At 34.2% G+C, this 21,051-nt stretch overlaps 1 protein-coding gene, 1 long non-coding RNA gene and 1 pseudogene across 3 annotated transcripts; 2 read left to right on the top strand and 1 right to left on the bottom strand.

Moving 5' to 3' along the window:
* The first annotated feature begins 1,663 nt into the window (after positions 1 to 1,663).
* On the top strand, positions 1,664 to 3,063 carry LOC125211760 (loganic acid O-methyltransferase-like). The gene is made up of 3 exons (XM_048111680.2): positions 1,664 to 1,795; positions 1,858 to 2,484; positions 2,567 to 3,063. Exons 1-3 carry the CDS (start codon positions 1,679 to 1,681, stop codon positions 2,915 to 2,917), a joined length of 1,095 nt encoding a protein of 364 aa, XP_047967637.2. The 5' UTR covers positions 1,664 to 1,678; the 3' UTR covers positions 2,918 to 3,063.
* Positions 3,064 to 10,400: 7,337 nt separating this feature from the next.
* LOC125211761 (transcription factor MYB20-like) lies at positions 10,401 to 11,742 on the bottom strand (annotated as a pseudogene). Its single transcript, XR_016137409.1, has 3 exons — positions 11,536 to 11,742; positions 11,320 to 11,449; positions 10,401 to 10,946 (listed from the first exon to the last, which is right to left on the bottom strand). The product of XR_016137409.1 is annotated as a transcription factor MYB20-like (transcript).
* A 6,505-nt stretch (positions 11,743 to 18,247) lies between these two features.
* LOC148931181 (uncharacterized) lies at positions 18,248 to 20,838 on the top strand. Its single transcript, XR_016136862.1, has 3 exons — positions 18,248 to 18,723; positions 19,057 to 19,239; positions 20,219 to 20,838. It is a non-coding gene; the product is annotated as an uncharacterized LOC148931181 (long non-coding RNA).
* Positions 20,839 to 21,051: the final 213 nt, after the last annotated feature.

Here is a 21,051-nt window from a genome sequence, read left to right as displayed (position 1 = left end):
TGCATAAAAGCATTAAATTCAAAAATTTTAGGGTTCGAAAATTAGGGTTCCAAAAAATGGGGCATTACACTTTTCCTTTTTGTCAGTTTGCATGTAAATAAATGCACATCGTATAGAGTGATGAGAGAGTTCCAGTATAGTTCAAATGTTTTGAAATACATATCTGATAAATTATGGTTTATGAAATTATTATGATATATGGGTGTTTTATGTTTTAATATGTGAATTAATTGTTCCAAAGTTGGGAGTTTATTATTATAAGAGAATCGGTCGTAGGGGTTCGGGTGTGATAGATGATTTGGAGGAAGATATGGTGGGGTGAGACAATTACACTAGAGCTTGAAGATCTCGGCATAATTAGTAGGTAGTTTATTCATTGTATTTTAAATTTCTGTTATTCATTTACGTAGCTTTTAGCCATCTATAAATAGATAGTCTCCGGATGAGGTTTAGTATCTTGGAGAATATAGAACTGGACGATTGTTAATTGCATGCTCCTGCGTGCGGATTCCTACTCATTGTTCTTTCTGTTCTCTCATTATCAATAAAGCAGAGTTCTTTTCCATTTCATCCCCATGTTAAATTCAATCCTCTTCATTCGTCAATCGTGCGGAAGTTTATTTCTTTCTCACGGTTTCGGACGAGCATCAAGTCGCGCCTTTACTCCTAACAAATAGTTAGTGATGAAATGAGCTCATTTGTTCCGTTTCTTGTTAGTTAATGTAGAAAATGATGAACTATATTTAAAAATGGAGTAATAAAATCGCATATTGGTGGTCCTACTCTTTGCAATTCAAAGTTGGCTTTCTTGCAAATTGTTTGATTGTGAGTGATTAGGAAACAGTAATATGCGGGCAATTATTGTTGGGTTAATCCAAACTCTAGACAATAAACTATTGTAGTAAGACTATCAAACAAATTTGTTGAAAGAAATTTAAGATTTGAAAATTGTTCAAATCAACCAGAAGTGGTCCAAAAAATTAAAGAAAAGCACATGGGCCCATCTCAATTAAAACAACCATTTTATTTAATATAGGCAAGAGATTATGAAAATAAAAGTTAAATGGAGGATAATAAGTACTCCATCCGTCCAAAAAAAAAAAATAGATAAGTTTTATCGTTTTGATTTGTCCACCAAAATTAGACCAAGTCAGAAAATGGAAAATTTTAAACTAATACTAATAACTCTACACATCATTCTAACTGTGGACCCTACAATCCACTTACACTACTTCTATCATATTTTTCCTTTGTCTTTCTCACTTTACCAATTATGCATTAAATCCGTGTCATTTACAACTTTATCTATTTTTGTGGCCGGAGAGAGTATTAAAGAAAATAAAGGAAATAATAAAATAGCATAGAAGATAAAGTTTTCGTAAAAAATAAAATGATACAGGTATCTTTTGCTGTATCATTTGCCGGTACTAAAGGAAATAAGAAGGGAGTACGAATGGCATAAAAATATACTACCACCTCCGTCCAAATAAATATAGTCTCATTTTATAATTTTGCGTACTAAAATTAGTCTCAAACTAAAAATAGAAATTTACCTCCAATTAATTAAGTACTTACTACAACGACTTTATAACTTTGTTTTTCCTACTTTATCTACATTTTATGTTTCTCTATCCTGCTTTAGTTGATAGGTCTATATATTGCGAGTGTAGATTCAAATATGAGGAGAAACATGATCATGAGTGGAGTTAGAGAGGATGGCGCATCTTCCAAACACCATGCCCATATGATAGGGGGCGACGGTCCCAACAGTTATGGTCGCAATTCTGCATACCAGGTGCTTCATTCATACATTTATTCTCTCTCTTTTCAATAATCTAAATCGCCATTTTTCCACAGAAGGAATTGTTGGTTCCTGCTCATGATTTGCTTCAACAACTAATCTCAAAGCATCTAGATACAAACAACAGTACTCATGACACATTCCGCATCGCGGACTTGGGGTGTTCCGTGGGCGGCAACACCTTCTTCGCAGTGGAGAACATGATCGGAGCCGTGGAGAGGCGATACGAATCCGACCGTCGTCGCGTCCCCGAGTTCCACGTGTTCTTCAACGACGTGATCGGCAACGATTTCAACACTCTCTTCAAGCAGCTCCCTGCGGCGAGGACCTACTTGGCTGCAGCCGCGCCAGGGTCGTTCCACGGACGCCTGTTTCCTAAAGAAAGCATCCATTTGGCACACTGCTCGACCGCGCTCCACTGGCTGTCGAGGAGTCTGGAGAGTTCGAACAAGGGGAGGATTCACTATGCAGGAGCAGGGAGGGAAGTGAGGGAGGCGTACGCTGCTCAGTACAAGAGGGATATGGATTGTTTCTTGCGAGCGAGAGGCGAGGAGCTTGTAGCCGGAGGGTTAATGGTGCTGATTTTGATCGGATATCGTGATGGATTTGTTCTTGGTTCCGATTCTAGCATTGGTGAATCATTTGATATACTCGGATCGTGCCTCTATGAGATGGCCAAGATGGTGATTGATTTTCTTATCCTTTTCCTTTTCCTTTTGCACTAAAAATAGTGATTAATTAATGGTTGGAGACTTGGAGTTGCAGGGGAAGATAGGTGAGGAGGAGGTGGACTGTTTCAACTTGCCTTTTTACTATCCGTGTGGGGCGGAGGTGGAGGCGGTGATTGAGGCGAACGGTTTGTTTAGTGTGGAGACATTGACGGAGATGGGTGCTCCGATGAAGGGAGAAGCGGACCCTGCAACTCTGGTGGGTCATATGAGAGCTGTGATAGGGGTGCTTGTTGAGGAGAGGTTTGGAAGTGGAGTTGTGGAAGAGCTGTTTCAGCTGCACTTAAACAAAACGATAGAGAGGGCGAGGGAGAAGCCCTTTATTTATGAGAGCCGCCACAGAGAGATTATCCACTTTGTCTTGCTCAAACGAAACAACCCCTCATAATTTTTATTGTTTCAATGTTAGGTTTTGGATGCTTCATCCATTCCTCTCATTCTTTCTATTGTTTTCGTTGGTGTGTTTGGATTTTGGTTGATGGGTCAAACAATGGACAATTAATGGTACTATGGTAGTGTGTCTTCCAATTCTCATACTCTGTTTATGTTATGATGATTTGGTTGGTGTAATTTCTTGACAATATCTTTGCACAATCTGTATGTTAACGGTCGGTTGGCTTGGGGATGATCAATTTTTTGTACAATTATTAATTAAATAATGATAGTTGTCTTAAATTATTTTTAGACTCATTATCATGTTTTCATCTCACCTTGTTTTCCATGTTTTGATATGTTAAATGGGTAGTAATTTAAAGATATAATGTCTACGTGCCATTTTTTTGCCATAAGTATAATCTTGACTAATATATCCTTAACAATGTAATTATGGATAATTCTAATTTAGAGTATTTTAATATAAAAAAAGTTTTAATTAATATGGTAAATTAAAGCGACGCTTAATTAATGCAACTATATATGTTTTCATTTTTGGTATATCAACAAGTTTTAGTATAATTTTTCTCCTTATTTAAAATATTAAGAATTAAAAAATTGACAATTAAAAAATTAAATCAAAGTTATGAAATTGTTATAATTAAAAATGTGAACTCAATTATTATTAATATTTTATTACACATCTAATTTTAATTTTTTGCATGGTAAATTAACTATGAAGCATTAAAACATTTAATAAATGAGTTAAAAATATATATGGTAATTTTTTTGATAGAGGTTCGTTTTTTGATAGAGGTTCGCCGTTACGTTACAAAATTAAGAATTTAAAATTGAAAAATAAAAAATGTTAACATTAAATTAAAAGTTAGTATTAACAAATCATTTTTAATTTGATGAATGTTATAGTGAATTGAGCCAATAACTCCATTTTACAAATAAAAGAAATTTTTTAACTAAATATATGTATGATATTAAATAAACGAGTCAAGATCATGTACTATATTATCTTCTGATTGAACTAAAAAATCTATTATTCTATTAAAAAACTAAAAAAATATTAATTATATGGAGTATCTTTAAAATATTAAATAGATGAGTTACGAGCACGTGAGTTTTTTTTTTTTATCTTGGTTTGACTGTAACATTCCAAAAGTTAAGAATTTATAGAAAATGAAATCATGAAAATTAAATAATTAAAATCATAAATATAAAATTCTTAAATCAAAACTCTCAACTCAATTATTATTAACACATCACATATTAAATTCTTATTTGTTTTATAATATAGTAGATCAAACTAAGAACTTTAATTTTTCTAAAGAACATGAGAAATTATGAACTATATAACATAAAATATTAAATAGATGGGCTAAGAACATGCAATTTTTGGGGGGGAGTCAATTATAACATTCTAAAATTTAAGAATCAATAAATTTAAAGTTTTGCAAAAAAATACATTTTGAAATTTGCTCTAGAAGCTGCAAAGGATCCGAATGGATCAAATAGGCTTTTTTAATTTACATAAAGAATTAAGCAAATTGGTGAAGAAATAATTTTTTGATGGAGAATTATAATGGGAGAAGAAGAAAATGATAATTTGTTTATAGAAAATTATAATTGGAGAAAAAGAAAATAAGAATTTTTGATAAACATATAAACAGAAAAGAAGAGAGAGATCTTCACAACTAATGAAATATAAAAACTTTAAAATGTAATTAAATGTTAGGCACTTTATATAACAAAGCTCATTAACACACACAATACATTGCTTAATTAAAAGCAAGACGAGTGTTCATTACTAAAAGGGTAAAATAGTATTTATGTATTAACATAAATTTAATAATAAATCTAATATAATTTTAAATTACCCTTTTAATCCTATGTGCCATTATGTCTCTGAAACATTTTCCATGTTAAATATAACCATCAAATAAATAGGTTAATAATTTATATTAAATATCCAATCATAATAATTGACTTACGGAGTCAAACTTTTCACTACATCAATTTTAATTAAGATTACTAAAAAAAAAATTTAATTTCACAGCTAAACTTAAATACATACTAATGTTATTTATAATTGTATAGAATATTTATTTTTATATAAAAAAAACTACAAGCTAAAACATGAAAAAGATTCTCCCACTTATATAGATAGGAAATAAATTAATATCCGTGCATCGCACGAGTAGGTAGAAACAAAAAGATAAGGATAGTTAAATGTGTTGTACTAGTTATATGTATAATTGAATGTGTTGTATAAATTATAAATTAGTATATTAGTAAATCATGCTCATAAAATGTGAAAAGGATTTCTGCATTTAATATTAACAGGTCGATATTGATATACGTTGAAATTGGTGTAGGTATGATTGTCGATACATTTTAGATAATACCAAACATTGATTGGACGTTTAATTTCCAGATACGACACATATGTTAATATTATGTTAATATGAAGTACAATGTAACCAAAATTGTAATTGTATATAATACTCCTCTTTTTATGCAAAAAAACTACTACACTCTAAAAACATGAAAAATATTCTCGCACTTAAATAGGCATGGAATAAATCAATGTTCGTGCATCGCAAGAGTACGTGGTAACAAAAACATATGTATAACTAGATGTGTTGTAATATGTAATTATAGTATTAGTAAACCATGTACAAAAAATGTGGAAAGGTTTTCACATTTAAAATCGACTAGTAGATACCTGAATAGGTCGATTGTCGATGGTCTATTAATTCGAAATACAATATAATTTCCGTTCATAATGCAGTGATTGATAAGGTTGAATTGATTATGATCCCATCCACTAATTTAACATAATACAAGATATTGCATTTAAACAGACATGTAGATACCTATATAGGTCGATTGTCAATAGTCTATTAATTTGAAATATAATCTAAATTCTGTGTATAATGCAGTTATTGATAATGTTGAATTGATTATCATGTAATCCATAAATATAAAATAGTAAAAGGTAATAATAGTAATTTTTTGAAATATTAATTTTTTATCAATATGTAAATTATAAATTATATAAGTATCCAGTAAAAAATATTGCACATAAAATGTGAAAAAATTCTCTCATGTGTAGGTATCATTGTCCATACATTCGACGTAGTATATAACATTTATTGGGCGTTTAATTAATACATGTTGTATTAATTATACGGTTTGTATGATTGTACTAAAATGACAACCACTTTTAAAATGACAATATACCACCAATGAGAACCCTTAGATTTAGTAGTAGATTCAACCTTAGCATGCCACGTGGCAGACTTGCTTTCATATGTATCGTAGATTGCTTTATTTTTTATTTTGTATCGCAAATTGCTTGAAACAATATGTCGAGTTGCTTGCCTATGTATCGAAGAGTTTCAGGGAGGTGGTACCCTAGAGATTAGAGCCCTATGCCTCCCTATATAAAGGAGCCTTGTACGCTAAGAGAAGGGAGTTCCCCCATATTTCATTTCTTGCTAAGTAGTTTAGGAGGGGGTTCTCTTTAGAGTAGGTAGAATTTCTAGCTCTCTTCCAGGGCTGAAATCAAAGTTCTCTTCAATTCCAAGCTTTTCAATCCACTGCACACACTTGGTTCCATCAGAGTAGCTGGTAGTTAGCTGTTGTCTTGCTTTCTTCGTACAATTTCAAGTTCTGTTTTGCAATCCCACTCTGAGAAGGGGTGATGAAATAATTTCCTGCTTCCTTAGCTTGGATTCTGTTTAATTTTCATGTATTGACTCTTGTTTCTGCTTTGCTCTAGTTTAATTTGAAGTTTATGTTTTCGTTCCTTAGCCTCGTGCTTGTTTTATGTTTAGATGTTTAGATATGCTTTCTGTTTCATGTTTTATCTTCAGTCTTAGCTTAGATCTGTTGTTTTCTTTTGAGTCCTTGTTTTCCTTTTTAGATCTACATGCTTTCTTTTCGTTTATGCATATTTTAGCCGTAGTTCCTGCTTTTATGTAGTCGTAGCTTAGATCGTAGGAGTAATTTTAAGTTGTATGTGTCTTGTCTTGTTTCGTCTTCTTCAACTTTTTAGATCTGTTGTTGCTGTGTTTCTTTACGCTGATCTGTTGAGGAAGACGATTCTGTTAAAGTTAATTTGTTTTCCGTACTGTTTTGCAGGGGCTTGGCAACCCCGTTTATTCTGTTTCTCTTTTTATAGTAATGTCTTTCTTAGTTGATCAGTTAGGTAGTTTAGTTGTCCAGCTTAGTTAGTTCTTTTCTTTTCCGCACCATTAAATACTTAACCCACCCCAAAGTAAAGCGTGGCAGCAGCCAAGCCCCAAGCAGTATCACACAAACAATTCGAACCACCTCGTCTCTATGGGATCGATCCATACTTCCCTATACTAGTTATTAGTATTAGTGGGTTAAGGTTTTTGACATCGCATCTCGTCCAACCTCTCATTTCCTCTCGCTCAAGTCAGAGCCGCTCAGCTTGATCAGCCCAAACCTCTACCATATCCACTCACCCGCATTTTTGTAGGTGAAACAGGCAAGAATAGGCTGGCTTGATCAGGTCGGACGCCCAACTTGAGCAGCTTAGGACGACACATTCAGCTTTCAAGAAGAGGGAGACGAGAAAGGAATCGGGCAAGATACACTCTGGTCAGACCCCTATTACCATTTATGGTAAAAGTGAACCGGGAGTTCTATTCGCGGATGGACTAAAATGGAAAAACAGGACTGCCGCGGACGGTGATACGCTCGGATTTCGCACTATTTTAAGGCCTTTATTTGGTCCATTTTGAGTGTCAAAGTTGCAATACACGTCCATTAATTGCATATTTTATCTATTTTGGTATTTTGACGTGTTTTGTGAGAAATGTGCATATTTGAGTCTAAAAAGATAGCTAAAAGTCGAAGTTGGAAATCTGGAGCTTTCGAGAGGTCCAGCGGTCCGCTGCAACCCAGCCAGCGACCGCTGGCGGCACCGACAGCTGAGCCAGTAGTGGTCCGCTCGGGAAAAATTGTGTTAAAAAGAGGAACACGCCCAGCGACCGTTGGGGTGTGCGCAGCGACCACTCCAAGAGATCCAGAAGCTACGGGATGATTGCCAACTACCGCTGAAACAAGTGCAGCGACTGCTATTCAAGAGGCAGAGGCTACGGATCAACCCACGACGATCGCTGGCCAAGGTGCAGCGGCCCGTTGGAAAAATGCGGCACACAGATTTCACCTACTTTCTCCCCAATATTTACCATACTTGGATACTTTTTGCCTTAATTGAGGATATACGAAATAATGGCTATAAATACCCCCTCAAACCTCTCCAACAATTATCTTCTTTTTGCTGCATAATTTCAGAGCATAATATTTGAGAGTTCCTCTTTGTTCATCAAAGTTTAAGGGTTTTGAAGATGGATTCAAGAGAAATCAAAGCGATAAGAATTCAACCAAAGTGGTCCACTGTTTCATGCTCACACAATCTTTAGTTCTTAAGTTCACACAATCTTTAACACCTTGTATGCATATGCCAAAGTGGTCAACTTGTTGTGAGATATCTTGGGTGTAAATATTTTTAATGTCTTCTTTATTTCTTAGTTTTTGTTTGCAGTTTTACGAGATAGCTCAGGCAGCAGAGGAAGATCAGCAACCTTGTCTATAAGGACTGATTAGCTTTCATTCTGGTGCTAGCCCAAGACCACCAATGTCAGAGGATATTTAGATGGGCAGAGCGTATCAGGTTTTACGTAGAAATTTTAGTTTAAATTTTATAAATAAACTTTTTGTTTCTTTTTGTACCCCAATTCGAAGACACTGAGTCGGAGAGGCAAGAAGCAGAAGAAGGATTGGAGCCACAAGATGCTCAAGATGAACCATTCCCCACTCCATCACCGACTGACTCAGGGGCCTACCGTGAAGAGGGTGAGGAAACCACCTTGGTGAACTCACTGGAAGTGATAGCCACCCCAAACCAAGAGGAGACACAAGAAGAAATCACAATGGAGGGTGCACAGAAGGAAGATCCGGAGATAGGTTCAATCTATGCCCACTTTGTGGCTGAACCATTATCTGGCATATCTATGACAGAGATATGCCAGAGGGACAGAGAGCTGCGTTCATGGACCCAGAAGTGCTTACCATCTTACCTACCTTCTTGGGAACTGATGCCGAGGACCCGATTAAATTCCTTCGTGAGTTTGACAAAATTTGAAGAGTGCAGAGGAGGCCAAAGGGGTCAAGTGAGGATGATCTCAAGTTGAGAGTCATTCCACTCTCTCTGAAGAATGAAGCGGATGCATAGTTTAGAGGTTTGGAGCCCAACAGCATCAACACTTGGGCAGAATTTGAAATGGTGTTCCTAAATCACCACATCCCAGCATCAATCACTACTGCACGACGGAGGGAAATCAAGGAGGCCACCCAAGGGTATGGTGAGAGCTTGGGAAAATATTGGGACAGATATCAGAGCATTCTGGAGGCCTGTCCGAATCATAACCTGAAGAAAGTGGAAATATACTCCAAATTTTATGGCGGAATGGATGCTAAGAGCAAGGACTTGGTGAACTCATCAAGTGGAGGAAGCTTCTACAAACTGAGACTGAGTCAGGCTACGATTGTCCTAGAGAAGCTGTTGACCGCAAGGCGGGAGTACGAAGATGCAGAAGAGCCCTCATTGCAGGAGCAGGAGAAAAGTACTCCCACAACTGACAAGGACAATCTACTGGAGAGCCGAATTGACAAAAGTGGTAGAAGCCCTCCAATCAATGATCAAGTCCAGCCAACGCTCAACCATTCCTATTCAAGGCCATTTTCGAGCTGAGCAGGTTAACCACCACCAGAGTACATGGGAGTTCTGGAACGCAAATGAGTGCTGGAGCCCTAAAAGACGAGCAAGGGTGTATCAACTGAAGTACTCATACGGGGGAGAATGGATCAGGGCAGAAGAACATCAGAGTTTCCAAGCTTATACAGAGCCCTACCCATACTAGTTAGTACTCCGTCCCACAAAAGATGTCACACTTGTGGGACGGCACGCGATTTTAGGAGTTTTGGTTTTGTGTGATAAATGGAGAAAGAAAATATAATTTTTATATTCATGTGAGAGAGAACTTTTTCTAAAAAGGAAAATGTGACATCTTTTATGGGACAAACTAAAAAGGAAAGTGTGACATCTTTTGTGGGACGGATGGAGTAATAAAACTAAATATTCACCTCAACAATGAGCTGCAATTCATTCTCATTTTTTAGCTCACAAATACTACCTCCGTCCCGCATTATGAGTCATATTTGGTATGGGCATGAATTTTAAGAAATATAAATAATAGTGGGTTGAAAAAGTTAGTGGAATGTGAGGTCCAATTTTTTATATTGATTTTATAATAGAATGTGAGTGAACTGAGTTGGTGGAATGTGAGACCTACATATCATTTATGGTAAGATTGAAGTGTGACTCTTACTATGGGACAGATCAAAATGGCAATGTGACTCTTATTATGAGACGGAGATAGCATCTAATATTCATATTAAACACGACGTTTACTTTAAAGGATATGTTTCATAAATACAAGTACAACTATTGTAAATTAATCTCTTCTTTAGAGATAATTTTCGAGCAACAAAACTGTGGTTATTATATACTGAAAAGAAGTTCAAAGAGAAAATCTAGATAGATAAAAGCGAATCAAATTTGAAACAATTCAAATCACCCAACAAATCAAAGATGTCTCCAAATCCTTGGTCCCATGTATCCGTATTAACCTTCTCTATGCTCTGTGCCGCCGTTTGACGATGACGCTCCACCACTGCTTGAGCACGACGACGATGGTGTCAGCGGCATCTGGATCTCGTGGGGCCCGATCACGGGACTCTCGGAGTTGTTGACTAACAACACATCGTTTTGACCGTCATCAATTGAAATGGTTGACTCAACCTCCACTTGCAGAGGTTGGTGGGTGACGGGGTCGATTCCTATTTTCTTCAATTTCTTTTTTATGTGTGTGTTCCATTGATTCTTGATGTCATTATCTGTTCTCCCCGGGAGACGGGAGGCAATCTTGGACCATCTACATATATTTAATTCCGAAAATTCTAATGGTTATCATTTGTCTTCTAGTTATATTGAAACAAGTAAATGGGAAAAAAGAATGATGAATTGAAGTGTCAAAAAAGGGTGTGAATCCTCTATAGTGCAATTTTGCACAACAGCCCCAGCTGATTCTAGTACAACAATAAAATCACAGGTATGTATTTATTTTTTTTCTATTTTATTTATTTGAATATTTTATTATTGTATTACGAACAACATGGTTGTGCAAAAATTGCACGCAGAGGATCCTCACCCGTCGATAAAAGGGCTTGCCCACTTCCATACTTTATAATTGCAAAAAAAAAAAGATAATAAAAATAATGTTTTAAAAGTTTGAATGGTTGAACAACCTGTTCCCTAGCTGAGCATGAAGATCAATCACCAATTTCTCTTCAAAATCTGAGAGAAGTCCTCTTTTCAAATCAGGCCTAAGATAGTTAGTCCATCTCAATCTGCAGCTCTTCCCACACCTCGGCAGTCCTTCAACGTGGAGAAGATAGATAAGACAGAATATGATAAAAACACACATTTCAGATCAGATAACTACAAGATAGAACGACGAGCACCTGCGAGTTTAGGGACAGCTCTCCAGCAACATTGGCTATTAGTGAGAATGAAATTGAAGAGTTTCTTGTCTTCATCAGCAGTCCATGGCCCTTTCTTTAATCCAACTTTGTCACAGCAAGGTTTTCTCACCATCTTCAATTCACCATAACTCTCGCAAAATTTATTTATAGGAATGATACAACGGAATTGAGAGAGAAGGATATGAATGCAATAAGAATCTCACCATATATTAATATTCCCTTTTTATATATACATCTGCTTGTGCTGACAGGGATCCCATTTGCAGCATTTAAAACTTTTAACAAACTCACTCCCTATTTAATAGTACTCCTATGAAATGAATTGGACTTTTACAAAATTAAAATTGAAGTTTATAAACTATCAAGTCTATTAATACATTTCTTAATCCTTTGAAATATTATAAGAGTAAGGAAAATAATCCCTCTTTCTAAATAAGAATAAGCATTTTTAGTTGGACACTAGTTTTAATATATAAGTAATTGTTAAAGCAAGAAAGATGTAAGAAGAAAAAAGAATTAAAATATTGTTAGTGGAAAATGAGTGTCATTTCATTGGAATTAAAGAGTTTTTAAAATTAGAAAGTGCATATTTTTGTGGATGAACTAAAAAGAAAAAAAGTGTTTATTCTTGTGAGAGGAGCATAGATACTTAACATAGGTTTTCAATTACAATTTTACTACTCGAAACAAGTAATTAAATGTTTGGAAGGGCCGCCTAAGAGTTTAATGAAATTATTTAATTTGTATCTTCTTTCGAAGGGAAACTATAATTTATGAATACCGAGTATGCTCAGTGCTGTAATAATGAATAAACTGTACATTAGAATATACTAATTGCTAATAAATCCAAATGCCAGCTAAATTTAATAGTATTCACTTTTACTTATAGAAAGTACTTTACAAACATCTAATGTTATAATGGAGAGAGTGCCAATAAATTTAGACAATAAATTCTTGCAGTAGTAATTAGGTTTTTCCCACAAATTTTTAATTTGAAAAATAATATTACGAACTTTATTCAAGTATATTATTTTTTATAGGCAAAAAATAACCGGCAAACAATATCACGATACGATTTTTTTTTCGTAATTTCTCGACAACAACTTCGAGAACTTCAAGTTGTTCAATCTTTATGGATAGTTTTTCTGGAAGCACATCCTCCAAAATTGTTCTTCAATCCATTAATATAGTTGAAATTTTTTTGTTGGTGGAAAATAGCAAACTCGGGTAAAGTTCGTGATATTATTTGCTAAGTTGAAAGTTCGTAGCAGAAGTCTTGTTGAAAGTTCCATGATATTAGTGGCCAATATCCCTTAATTTATTGAGATTTACCAAAATTCTAATTTCTATTTCCATATACTCCTCCGTTCTGCGATTATATAGTCATTTCTTTTTCAGTATAATTGATACGCTCGGATTTTGCACTGTTTTGAGGCCCTTGTTTGGTTTGTTTTCAATGTCTAAATCACAATTCATGTCCGTAATTTACATGTTTTATCTATTTTGACATGTTTTGTGAGAATTGTGCATATTTGAGCAAAGAAGATAGGAAAAAGTAAAAAATGGAAGTTTAGAGCGTTCAAGACGCCCAGCGGCCCGCTGCGTGTGTCGCAGCAACCGCTGGACCATAGCGACCGCTACACCTGAAGCGGTCCGCTCCGGAGAAAGTTGTGCTAAAATTTGAAGACGTCCAGCGACTGCTAGGGAGTGCGTAGCGACCACTCGAGAAAGTCTCGAAGCCACTGGACTAAATTGCAGCAACCGCTACATAAATGGGCAGAAGCTACGGGGAACGCACAACGACGGCTGGCTAAGGTGCAGCGGGCCGTTGCGAAAACGCAACCCACGATTTGACCTAGATTTTCTCTAGATTTTACCAAAATTAGCCAACATTTTCCTTATATCCATAGAACTCAAATTATCCCATATATACCCCCCCCCCAAACCTCTTCATTAGACACACTCATAATATACTTTACACACTTTTTGCCTCACAATTCTAGAGCATAATATTTGAGAGTTCTTCGTTGTGCAAGAGGTTGAAGACGAATTCAAGTGAAGATCAAGGCTAAGAGGATTCTACGTTTGAGTTTTATCGCTTTAGTTCTTATTTTTACATTGCTTTCCCTTCAAACTATGTTTTTAGATTATTCTATCACGTGTAACTAAATTTATAGGATTATAGGGATGTGTTAGTAACTTTTATCGGTTTATACAATTCATTTTGCTATTTAATATCTGTTTTGTTTTTACTTTGTTTCTTCCTTAAGTTGTTCCGTAATACTGCATGTTTGAGTGACACATTCGATGCAGATTTAATATAACTTGCTACATAATCGTGAGAGGAGGATGGCGAGTTAGATCCACTTAATAGACACTACAATTAGTTTCCCTTAAACGAGCACTGTTAATTGAGAATGAGGACTTTTCAAGAGTCTTAGGAGCTTTTAGGAGTTACGAATCTAGGATTGACAATCCTAGTGTTAGTAATCTACGCTTGAAGCGCATGAGCATAACTACCCTAATATAACTTGCTACATAATCGTGAGAGGAGGTTGGCGAGTTAGATCCACTTAATAGACACTACAATTAGCTTCCCTTAAAACAACACTGTTAATTGAGAGTGAGGACTTTTCAAGGGTCTTAGGAGCTTTTAGGAGTTACGAATCTATGATTGACAACCCTAGTGTTAGTAATCTATGCTTGTACCACATGGGCATAAGTAGTGTGACTCGTTCTATCGAAGTATAAACTGTGCTAGGGTATTGTAGGTGGAAATTGTATAACCATAATTGTGAACGCACATCCCTGGAATTCTCTTATCTCATATATTTTACCTATCCTTTGTGTTGCAATTTGCTATTTACCGTTTTCAGCATTATTGTTTTCAAAAAGTTTTCGAAAAACCATTTGTTTCTCCAAATAGTAAAAGAAGTTTAGTAGAAGGTAGCCAATCAGTGATCTTGTTCCCCGTGTTCGACAACCAGGTACTGACCTTTAGCTATACTAGATCTACCCTGTATACTTGAAGGTATTTTTAATGCTAATAAAATTTGCATCAATAATGTATTAAACAAATAGATAATAAAGTAGGAGTAATTAAAAAGTAGCTAAAATAAAGTAGGAGAAATTAAAAAGTAGACAGATGAAAGTAAGAGTGAAAATAAAGAAAGAGTGAGAAAATGTGTTATTTTTTACTATAAAGGAAATTACTCAACTATCGTAGAACGTCCTAAAATTGAAAAATAACTCAACTACTATAGAACAGAAGGAATACTAAATATGTCTAAAATGTTATACAATATTACAAAATAATTCAAAAATCTACTTATACATTATAAAAATCAAACAAGATTGAGGTAGTACCTCAATCAGTGGCGGATCCAGGATCGAAAAATGAAGAGGGCAGAATCAAACAGGATTGAGGTAGTTGACAAATTGTATTTATGACATGCTATCAAAATTATCATTTCCAGTCAAGATTCCACCGTAGATTATCATCTTCCCGACGGGAAAATGATCCCGCGCGCAGCCGTTTCGTGCTTGTCGCCTAATTCAGGTTGCATATCGTCTATCGTTGCCAAGCTTCATCGCCGCCGGCAACAATTAAGAGAAACACCCTTAAAACATTGCCATGCTAGTTAAAATTAATAACCTTCATTGAGTTGCATCTATGTATAATAATCATCAAAATCATGAAATTTGGTTGAAGTTTAGTTGATATCAAATTATTTGAAAATGAAATATTAAATTTAGAAATTTTAGTTGTTCCTGATTATATATAAGGCATCACCTTTCGATTATTTAAGACGACATCTTTCGATGACTCTTAAAGTGATACCGTTTCATTAAATGACAGATGGTCAAAAAAATCTTGAAAATTTGGTCAAATTATGGTCTATTCCGCAACTTTAAAAAATGATCAATTATATAACTTTAATATTTTTCTCAATTGTCTCATAGTCTATTATTTAAGGAAAGTTACGTATGCTTTTGGCAAACGAATAATATTATGCGAAAAAATATTCGGCAATTTAAACGACATCATGCTACATTTAATCAATTATGCTTTTAATTTTGCATATATTTACATTACATTGATAAATTCAAAAACGTAGTATGATCTCATTTTTTTTTTCATTTGCCCTTCATTGAAATAAGTACTACTCCCTCGTTAAAGTAAGTACTACTCCCTCATTTTCCCTTCATTAAAATAAGTACTACTCCTTCATTACGTAATTCCTTTCCCTCATTATTTTTTCAACTGTCATGCTAATATTAAGAGTGAACTACAAAAATAGTTCGTGGACTATGCGTTTATCTCGCCAATGAATCCTGGACTTTAAAAATATCCCCAAACAATCCTGGACTAAGCGTTTATCTCGAAAATGGTCCTTTTCACTGTTTCGTGACGAAAATACCCTTTTGGAAGGTTTTGGGGGGTTTGGACAATTTGGTCTTTTTACATTTTAAATCTGATATTATTTCAGTGATGTACTAAATCTTATATTATTTCAAAATTATCATTCTTCTTCCCTTTTGCCATCCTTCACTTTGATTCTTTATTTCAATATTAGATTTAATTTTATAATATTAAATTTTAAATTTCTATTTTTAAATATCAATTTTTTTAATTATTAAAATTACTATTAAATAACGAATTAATAGTTTTAATCAATATTTGATAGTGTCTAATATTTAATCAATAAGGTACGGCGACGCCTTAGTTTTAATCAATATTTAATAGTTTTAATCATAAATAGATCATATAACATGATTTATTCCGAAATAAATATGCATCTAATGTAAGACTAATATAGTTTTCGTTTATTAATCTGAAAACAATTAAATTAACTAGAAAATTTCAACAAAATTTCTCTTATATCAAATTTTTAGTCAACTTCATAATATTTTTAGTCAAATTCTACTATACATTAGATGCATATTTATTTAATTGTGTTAATATGATCTATTTATGATTAAAACTATTAAATATTAAGTAAAACTAAGGCGTCTGTCGTACCTTATTGATTAAATATTAGACACTATCAAATATTGATTAAAACTATTAATTTGTTATTTAATAGTAATTTTGAATAATTTAAAAAATTTATTGATATTTAAAAATTAAAAATTAAAATTTAATTTTATAAAATTAAATCTAATATTGAAATAAAGAAACAAAGTGAAGGATGGGAAAAGGGAAGAAGAATGATAATTTTGAAATAATATCAGATTTAGTACATCACTGAAATAATATTAGATTTAAAATGTAAAAAGACCAAATTGTCCAAACCCCCTAAAAGGAAATTTTCGTTACAAAACAATGAAAAAGGACCATTTTCGAGATAAACGCTTAGTCCAAGGTTGTCTGGGGATATTTTTAAAGCCCAGAGTTCATTGGCGAGATAAACACATTGTCCAGAGACTATTTTTGTAATTCACTCGGCAAACGAATAATATTATGCTTTTGGCAAACGAATAATATTATGCGAAAAATATTCGGCAATTTAAACGACATCATGATACATTTAGTCAATTATGCTTTTAATTTTGCATATATTTACGTTACGTTGATAAATTTAAAAACGTAATATGATCTCATTTTTTTTTCATTTGCCCTTCATTAAAATAAGTACTACTCCCTCATTTGCCCTTCATTAAAATAAGTACTACTCCTTCATTACGTAATTCCTTTCCCTCATTATTTTTTCAACTGTCATGCTAATATTAATAGTAATAATTTAAATTAAAAATAATACCGTGATGCTAAATTCATCACTTAAAAGTAACATAATGGGACATTCGATTCTAGACGCATTGACTTATGATCTTTGTTTGAGTTACGGAGATCGGGGAAGTTGACTGAATTTCAAATCAGTATATCGTGTGAAAATGTGAAATTATGGCGTGTTTATCGGAATTCGAGTCTATCTACCTAGCGATTTTCCAATCACATCTATTGTGGCATTGACGGACGGGATAAAAGTCCATCAGTGTTGAAACTTGAAACTTCGCAAGAGAGAAGAAAGAAATTAAATTAAAAATAAGAAAGAAAAATTATAAAATGAAATAAGAGGATGGATGGTGTGCGGAAATACTCCCTCGTCTAAATATCTCATATTTTTCTTTTTCATACGTATGCTTTTAAATGTTTCATTTCATTTTTATTCTATTTGGTAGGTGGACTCTCCATTTCACTAACTTATTTCACTTACATTTTATTACAAAACTAATATATTAGAGTAAGGTCCACGTTTCACTAATTGTTTTTACCAATTTTCTACATAATATCAAATAATTTCTTAAAATTTGTGCCGATCAAACATGAGACATTTAATCGTGGACGAATGGAGTAACAACTTCGAAAAAAAACAGTAAAGAAAGAAAAAAAAATGTTTGAAAACAATGAAAACAATATTTAAATGTAATAAAGTCTTTAACTAGATATCTTTGGCAACAGTGATGGAGCAAGGATTTTATATTGGATATCCAAGAAAAAGAAAAAACTTAGATCTATCACTGATGATAATTGCGGGCATTTCTCGATTTTTTTCGTCATCGAAATAGTCATAAGAAGAATATGTTATGTTTTGTCTTTTACAAATCATATAAGAGATTTTTTTTTAGAAAAGGGAAAATTTTTATAAATATTAAGATGTTTCATCCGATACAATAGTCAAAATGTTTTTAGGAATAAAATTTACACCCACAAAATTTGGACTCTCTACTCTTCAACACTCTCTACTCTCCTTATCTCAACACCCTCTTCTTCCCCTTCCACTCCACCACCCTCCTCCTCCGCCACACATGCTCACCAGGTTCGTATCAATTTATGTTGCTGCTGCTGCTTCTGGTGTTCAATTCGCCTCCGCTGCTCCTCCAATCCAACCATGTAATTCCTCACCTCCGCCCGAATCATCTCCTGCATCACTCTTGTTTATTCCTTGCTGAAGGGTACAGAATTCACCCCCGCTTGCTTGCCGTTGCATCAGTTTAATAGGCAGGGCGAAATAGGTGGCGAAGGCGAAGCCGGCGCTGACGGATCTCTTCTAAGGGAGGAGCCGTCTACTTCGGTGAATGAGGAGCACTTGCGCTTCAGGGTGGAATTCCAGTGGTTTTTGATAGTGGCCGTCCAAAAAAGACTAAATCTGGCCGTTTTCAATTGTGAGTGACGAAATAATTTAAGAGAAAAAGTTTTGGACCAAAATCGTAAAATCATTATACGTATAGAACCACTTTTGACATTTACTCTTAATCGAAATATGTTTGAACTTTCTCATTTTTTTGCCATTTAATTTCGTATTTGCTGATTTTTAATAAAATAAATTTGATAAAATGAATGGGAGGGCTGGGTTGTGGGAATGGCTGAGCTCTAATGATGTGACATGAGGAAATTTATGCTCGGTTGTTGCTAAGTGCTCTAGTAAATCTACATTTCTTCAGCTTCTGAATTTTTTATGCAATTTCTTACGATTTTATTTTTGTTTTACTTAACAGTTACTCTGATTCGAAACCAAAATCATGGAGAATCTACAATAAGATGTCATATAATCGATACATATGGACACGCAGCTCCAGTTTTCGCAGTGAGAGGCCGATAGGTCTGCACATTCGATTTGATTTTAGCTTCAACGAAGTTTCTGCCCTTTCACATTGGATCTGATCTTATCAAAGTGGGAGGTCAGATTTTTATGATATCTTCGTCCTTTGGGTTAAAATCTTCGAGGTATCATCACCCATCGGTTTCCAGGGGAAATCACTTGGTACTATACGCAAATATGATAAGTGATGACGGGATCTATCATTCATATTTGCATATTTGAGTGTGTAGTAGGAGACGTAATAGGTGATCTCAATGATCAGTTTCTCATGTGGAAAAACCGTGGCCTTTAACTGAGAACTTAAACTCATCTCATTTTTCAAAAAAAAATTATTTATTTTGAGTTTAGAAACAAAAGAATTTTCAAAATTAGAGTGTTCATACTTTTCAAGGACGGACTGAAAAGGAAAGAGTTATACTCCCTCCATTCCAATTAAGTCATATTCCTTTTTGAGACGTTCCAACAAAGTTGAGTCATTTCATTTTTTTCACAAAAAAAAGAAAATCTAATCGTTTCTACTTTACTCCATAACTTATTTTACTCAGTTTTATATCTCCTACTAATTTCCTCTTTTCTGTTATTTTGTTACTCCCTCCGTCCCTAATAATTTGTCATCATTTGATTGGCACGGGTTTTAAGAAATGCAATAGAAAGTGAGTTGAAAAAGTTAATGGAATGTGGGCTCCACTACCAAAATTGGTAAAAGTGAAAGTTGTCGAATTTTTAAGGACGGGCGAAAATAGAAATAAGTGGCAAATTTTCAGGGATAAAGGGAGTATCATTTAACTCATATATCCTAATCTGGAGTGACAGTTTGATGAAAAAGACATTTTGCCCTTTTAGGAGGGAAAAAGTAAAGCTATTTTGTTTACCCTTTTAGTCATTGAGAGAAATGGTAACCATTGGATAGCAAAGAGGCAAATATTATTGGACAAACAAGTTTTCAAATAATGATAAATAGATGTAGAATTGATTGAGAATTCATTTATTCATTCATTTGAACTAATGTAAACTAATTTTCTGATTGCGGTGCTAATCTCTTGGGGATATTCTGCCAGGAAACCGGCGACCTCTCCTGCGACAAACAAAGGTAGTATCTTTCGATCTACCCTTTTCTGAGAATTCGAACACCAAAATATTGAGTTTATTTTACAAATTTTGAAAACATAAAAAAATTAAGAGAAAGATATCTCACTGGGAATAAGGGCAACTGATGCACTTTTTATTAGCATTAAAATACCTGCAAGTATACAAGGTAGATCTAGTATAGCTAAAGGTCAGTACCGGGTTGTCGAACACAGGAATATAATTGCAACTGACTATTATGTACTAAGCGTCAAATACTATCTAGAGAAATAAGAGAATTTTGGATATTTGAAAATAAAAACAATTAAAAGAAAGTAAACAACTAATTGCAATTAAATTACAAAGATAAAATATGAGAGATAAGAGAATTCTAGGGATGCGCTGTAACAGCCCGACATTTTTGGGTATAATAAATACGGCGACTGCTACCTAGGCGGACTTAAATGCAACAAGAACGTAGGCTAGGGTTTCATTTAAAGAGATTTGATCAGAGTAATTAATGAACTATTAAAGCAATAAGACAACGGCTTAATCAAAAAAAACCAATGATGAATAGTTATCATAAATCATGCTCAAAGCAAAGGGTATAATATAATCCAAAACGCATTACGTCTCAATATTCTAATAAAAAGGAAATAGTTCAAAAACAACGATACTAAGTTTCATGTTCAGCGGAAGCAACCAAGAGAAAAGTGATGTCATGTATGAAGACACAACCCCACTCAATGTTTCAAGACGATCATATTATCATTCAATTTATTTGCTCAACACCGCCAACCGCTCGTCGCAGCTCAACCTGCACATA

This window comes from Salvia hispanica, chromosome 3, assembly GCF_029641045.1.
Source record: "Salvia hispanica isolate PSC_SH4W2 chromosome 3, Shi_PSC_v1, whole genome shotgun sequence".
In the NCBI taxonomy this organism is placed as follows: domain Eukaryota; kingdom Viridiplantae; phylum Streptophyta; class Magnoliopsida; order Lamiales; family Lamiaceae; genus Salvia; species Salvia hispanica.
Note: the sequence above shows the minus strand (reverse complement) of the source record. Positions and strands in the feature narration are given on the sequence as shown.